The sequence below is a fragment of the Manihot esculenta genome, chromosome 3 (assembly GCF_001659605.2).
Source record: "Manihot esculenta cultivar AM560-2 chromosome 3, M.esculenta_v8, whole genome shotgun sequence".
NCBI lineage: Eukaryota > Viridiplantae > Streptophyta > Magnoliopsida > Malpighiales > Euphorbiaceae > Manihot > Manihot esculenta.
The window spans coordinates 4040467-4046488 of NC_035163.2; the positions used below are offsets into that span (position 1 = coordinate 4040467).

Consider the following 6022-nt stretch of genomic DNA (forward strand, 5'->3'; position numbering starts at 1 on the left):
CTCATCAAGCATAGAAAAGGAAGAAATTTTTGACAGGCATGGACCTGTTTAAAAACGATGGTGAACCCCGCTCTTATCGTAGAACTCAAGTCGGCATCAGTGTATAACTCAAGCAAATAAATTTTTCCACAAGCCTCAGCCGTCAGCCTTGGCGAGGTTCAGCTCTTGGCCTGGTTGCTATCAAGCGTTTGAGTTACTACGAAACTTAAATTGAAATAATTTAACATGTTTGGAATGGGATGTCATGGCAGCTGATCCTCTTGGATTAGCGTAATACAATTTTGCAATGGATTTTAATGCAAGCTAAAGCTGGATTGGGTTAAGATCCTTCAGTGATAACTTTTCTATCATGCTTCATTTGGAACACCCTTTACAGGTGTAGGGTTGGCAACTGAAGTTTTGCTTTTTGAATTTTCATCATCTATTACGCCTTCCTATAACAAGATAAATTCTTTGTAACTGTATGAAACCAGCATCCACTTAAAGATCAAACTATTTTCATAGTAAATCAGAAAGAGAGAACATTTGAGCTGCAAATTCTACGCATGAGAACTTGTATTTGCTGTGAAGATTCAGTTGATATGCATGACAAACAAGGGTTTCCTAGAACATTTCCAGCATTCTCCCCCTCAAGATAGCTTCTGCTTTCCTTACCTGTTTCACTGGTCCAATTATGAACACCTACATGAAAAAGATTGCAGATGAGACAAAACATGAATTCTTTATCCCCTTTGTGCAAATAGATCATATGGCAGCTAGATGTAAAGTTTCATAGATTATGAGACATACCTTGTCTGGTGGACCCTTTGCACCTCCCATGAAAATTGCTGCACTGAAAATATATGACCTCGATGTAAGAAACAAGAAAACCAAATTGCTAGGTGCAAAACATACGACAAGCATAGATAATGCACGTGAACAAATGAAGCATGGATGGAGAATGGGAGAGGGATTTACTTGCAAGATTCCTTTATTGCCAAAATTGAGGCCCCTCTTCTTCCAATAACAAGTCCCATCTTTCCAGGGGGAACATTGAGAACTGAAAGAATCTCCTCCTCCGGATTATTACCTTCTGCTGTAAGGTTATCTACACAGACAAAACATATATAGACCAGTATTAACTTGAAAACTAACGCACTTTCACATGCCTAGTTAAGCAACAAGGTTCCAACCTAACTAGTGTTAACATCACTAGGTCTACATATGTTCATTGTTGGCATGATAGCTTCAGCCTTCAAGCATATAAATTGCCTGCTGTCTCTGAATTCTAGGATTGTACTAATATAATCTTCATCGCATTATTAAATTTAGAATAATCAGAAAATATCTTTTTTAAAGCAAGCAATAAGGAGTATGCAGTTCTTTCAGCTGACAATAACTTTTAAAACCCAACCAAGTATCGGTTAATTGATTGGTTAGTTTGCTGGTTTCTACTGAAGATTCATCAATATTATGATTTATATATACAACTCATTTTCATTGGCGACTGACTTATATATAATTATTTCATTTGCTGAATCATTTTGTTCTCCTTTCATTGAAAACAGAAACTATTACACCAACATGAATTATACCTTCCGATTAAATTTCTTAAATTGCCTTTCAGTTTCAGAATGATTTTTTTTTTTCCTGACTGAACCTCATTTAAAAAATCCTGGGGGGTGGGGGCAGCAGTTTTAATTTAACCTAATAGAGGAAAGAAGTCTTGTAAAAACTTGTAAGGCCAGCTAAATGTAGAACCTGGAATGGGAGGGACAGCTGGCCAATCAGCAAAATCATTGTCATTGATGCAGAAACATCGGCAATACAGGTCACCTCGAACTGCTAAGTACCATAAGGATCTTTGGTTCAGTTTCTTCATCATTTTATGATAGATGGAAAGAAGAAATTGAACATCATCAGAAGCTGCACGTATCATCATTTCAGACAATGGTCTGTACGTCCAGAAATTAGGGTCCTAATAGCAATGGAAAAGTCGCAACATGTCAGAAAGACATGATTGGGGATGTTGAAAAACAATGTTGCAGCAATATAAATTAAGAAATAGCTACATAAAAAAAAGCTCTATAAGAAGAACAAGAGGTCTAGATTAACCTGTCGAAGGAGCACACGAACTTCTTCCTTCTCCAAATATGATACGCCTGCATTCAAAAAACTCAATTTATTAATTCAAGCAAGGTGAAGGCTATGGATAATTAAATTCACTGGTCTACAACAATGTGCCAAAATCAACAAATTTACAAAGGGTCTGGTTCAAAGCAGGAAGAATGAAACATCACCCAACATCTGGTACTTTAGTTAAACGAACAATATTAGACATTATTGTGATCAATAATTAAGAAAAACATAGTATTACAAATGAAAAACCAAAGGAGGCAGGAAACTGAAAGAAAGAAACATGGTAGAACATCCGACTTTAGAGGTCGAATCAAAGCAGATTGTGCAACTAACACAATAGCAGAAGATCTAATTTTAACTGAAGCAGATAACTGCTAAGAAATTGTATAGAAATGGATAGATGAAGAAAATAAATTTTGTAGTATGACCCTATTTTTGGGCTATAGATGCCTCTCCAACACTCTTAGGAACAAGGAAAAGAAAATGATTAACATACATCATAAACTAAATGTTGTGGCACATATAAAAGAATAGGGAAGTTTAGAGGATCCATTTTCACTATGAGACTCCAGTCTAGAAAATAGTAGTTGGTTGAAGATTTTTTTAATCCCATCATCCCTCTTAATTCAATGCCAAGTGCATTGAAAAAGTTTCCATAGGTCCTGTTCACTATTTTTCTAAATCACTTCTCAGTCAGATGGGATCTCCTAAGTGTGATTACTCTTAAAGGACATGGCCATTAATAACGCAAGTAAAGCCATACTTCTACAACTACAAGCAAAGTAAGGGTTCAAGGCCATTATCCAAATACTTGTGATAAATTTACAGAATGATTCATCAGAGACCTTCAGTAAGCATCAAACAAGTTTGTCTGAACTCTGAATAGTCCAGCAACTAGCATAAGGTTACACGTCCTTCAAAAAATTCAAATGGATACCACAGCACATTAAATACCATAATAACGTGGATCTGCAAGGAGGCCAACAAAAGATATATAGTCATCTGGCAATCTAGTCCGTCCTTCTTGCTCCTCTATCAGAGAATAAGCAATCTACATCCAAAAAAAGTGATAAACATGCTTGCACATCAAATGACAGCTCTAAAGCAACCAAAAATATTCATTCAAAGTAAAAGTAGCGTGCATCACTTTCACTAAAATAACTATACAAGTACAATAATTGATATGTATAATTTAGCTATTGTTCTAAAAAAATCCAAGGGCCATCAATGTCAAAGAATTAATTGAAGATTAGCCCTTGTTAAAACAAATTCTAGATAGCTTTTAGCCACCTTAATCTGGCCATTAAGCTAAGGTTTACCAAGATAAAAAGGAAAAAATAAAACATAAATATTCTTATGCGACTACTAATAATATTTTTTTATTTTTAAGAACATATCCTCAAGCTCACATAAGTTGATGAACAAAGTTCCAGACAAGGCCGACAAATGACCTGCTCCATAATTCTATCTCAAATGTATACCAATCTATCACGAAACACAAAAAACAATAACTAAAACTAAAAACATTGCCACACTCCATGTATGATGCTTGGAGGTGAAACTAAATAGCAGTTCCATAAATTTGTTTGACTTGTAACTTACCTGGGTATCAAAAACATTGTGCAACTTGATGCCAAATTGAAAGTATAGTGCCTACAAAATAACATTGATATCAAGTATGGCAATAACAGAGGACACTGTTAATCAAACAAGCAATAACTCAAAGTAGAGAAAATCATTAAAGACCTCACTGTCTCGCTTGCAATCATGAATAACTTTTGTGATGTAACTAGATTCAAGTGCAGGCTTACAAGCTTTCATAAGCACTTCTCCACCCTGAATGGCATCAACCAAAAATATAGCATCTGGAAAGGCAAGCTGCCAAAAACATAAAATTTATCAGCATAAAGGATAGAATCTCACAAGGCATGTTAATGGATTTGCATTAGCAGAAGACAAGTTACATAAAATCTTAATAAACAATAATTTTCTGCATACCAAATAATAGAAAACAACCCAATTCCAAGATGGCAAAACAAAAACAAGATTAAAGAAATATACAATTTTTACCTGCATAATACAAAGAGTTCCATGGCGGCACAGATCAACACCCTCACAATCAAACCCAATAATCAATTGCCTCTCAGGCGAAGGGTTAAGGAATTCAGCTGGAAGTTGAGAAGCCTCAGTAACAATATTGATAGGAACAACTGATGCTTGGGCTTCATGGCCAAAGGATTTAGCACCTATAGAATTCAAAACCAACAGCTCTTCAAATTTTAAGCGTTAAAAAAAAAATAATAACAAAATTCAATCATCTGGACTTCGTTCAAGAAATTAACAAGCTCATCCACTGATTGAAAATTTTCCACTTCCTATGATACCACAGCACGAAATTGGTTCCCATTTTCTAGCTAACCAAACAAAATAAACTAGGAAAAGGGGTCATCTATAGAGATTCCTTGAAATAATCGACAATTAGAGGCAAAATGGTTAGTGGGAAATCAGCTACACTAATGATCAAAAGGCAAAATGGTTAGTGGGAAATCAGCTACACTAATGATCAAACCAAAGGGGAGAGAAATGGAGCTTTTGTTGAGAATTGAGATGAAATATGAAAGCTAAAAGAAGAGAAAAAATAAATACCAAGGTCTGAGTCTGAAGGAACAGGAATGTGTGTGCGTTGAGAAGAAGAAGAAGAGGAGGAGGCCATGTGATGTGATTGAACCATCAACCAAGCCTCCTCAACTTAGCTTTGCTTCTTCCCCCAAAACCCAGCTTCCAGTTTTCAACCATTTTTCCTTGAAATAAGAAAAAAGAGGAGAGAGAGAGAGAGAGAGAGAGAGAGAAGTAGAATATGGATCTCAGGCTCATGGGCCTGTCTGTCCCTACTGCAACCACCCAAGTTTATTTTTAATAAAGAGAAATTACCAATTAATCTTTATAGTACATACAAATTCATTAATTATTTTTTTAATTTTAAAAAATATATAAAAATATTTTTTAAATTTTAAAAATTTTATTAATTAGTTGGATAGAGAAATTAATTATTAGATATTTTTATAATTAATTAATTTAAATTTAATAGTTATTATTTTTCAGTAGAAACGTTTTTTTTCAACCATTATTCTGTTTATATATTATTCTCATTATGTTTTTTTTTCTTCTTTTTTTTTATTATTAGAAAAGGAAAAACAAAAAACCTTCTAGTTAAGCTAAAAGTAAACATACTAGAAGAGTTTTTTTTTTTTTTTTTTCTTGAAATTCAATTTTAAGGTTTATACAAATGAAGTTTGCTTACCATAAGTGTCCCTGAACCTCGGCCACCATACAATGCCTTCTATAGAAATAAATTTTTTCTGAATCTTCAAACGAAGAAATTACTGATAAGAAAAGGGAAAATTGCAGTAATGAGATTTATAGGATTTCTGCAAAATCTATTTTCTATTTTTGAAATTAAAAATTTTATAAAAATTTAATTCAATTATTAATTTTTTTATTAATTAATATTTAGAAAAAAAAACTTTTAAAAAACTAAAATCATTCCATTTCCAAAAAAAAAAACTAAAATCATTTATAATTTTATAAGAATATATTAAATTTTTTTACAAATAAATCATTTAATAATTATTATAAAAAAAATAAAAATATAACTATAAAATTTTTATCAATAAACGATTAGTAATTTCATTATTATTATTTTAAATAATTTATAAATAATCTAATTTATATTAGAGATATTTTATTTTTTTTCTAATAATAATAGTAATAACAACAATAAATCTAACTGAATCTTATTAATATGGATTTAAATGACACATAATTAGTTACTTGTTGAATGAATTTAGTTTAGAAATTTGTACTATGGTGAACTCATATGATTTTTACATTTTAATTACTTGTT

The 6022-nt window shown here is 32.6% G+C and overlaps 1 protein-coding gene across 1 annotated transcript; it reads right to left on the reverse strand.

The window, feature by feature from the left end:
- Window positions 1-397: 397 nt before the first annotated feature.
- Window positions 398-4925, reverse strand: LOC110610518 (piRNA biogenesis protein EXD1). Its single transcript, XM_021750466.2, has 10 exons — window positions 4765-4925; window positions 4189-4364; window positions 3865-3996; window positions 3721-3771; window positions 3073-3169; window positions 2095-2141; window positions 1741-1957; window positions 958-1087; window positions 790-832; window positions 398-681 (listed from the first exon to the last, which is right to left on the reverse strand). The coding sequence occupies exons 1-10, from the start codon at window positions 4847-4849 to the stop codon at window positions 604-606; spliced, it is 1056 nt and encodes a 351-aa protein (XP_021606158.1). The 5' UTR covers window positions 4850-4925; the 3' UTR covers window positions 398-603.
- Window positions 4926-6022: the final 1097 nt, after the last annotated feature.

Coding starts and splice junctions, on each gene's coding strand:
- LOC110610518 (XM_021750466.2), bottom strand. CDS start 4,849: ATGGTTCAATCACATCACATGGCCTCCTCCTCTTCTTCTTCTTCTCAA. Junction 3,170..3,720: donor ACAATGTTTTTGATACCCAG/GTAAGTTACAAG, acceptor TTTTGGATGTAG/ATTGCTTATTCTCTGATAGA. Junction 1,088..1,740: donor AGCTGTCCCTCCCATTCCAG/GTTCTACATTTA, acceptor TTGTCTGTGTAG/ATAACCTTACAGCAGAAGGT.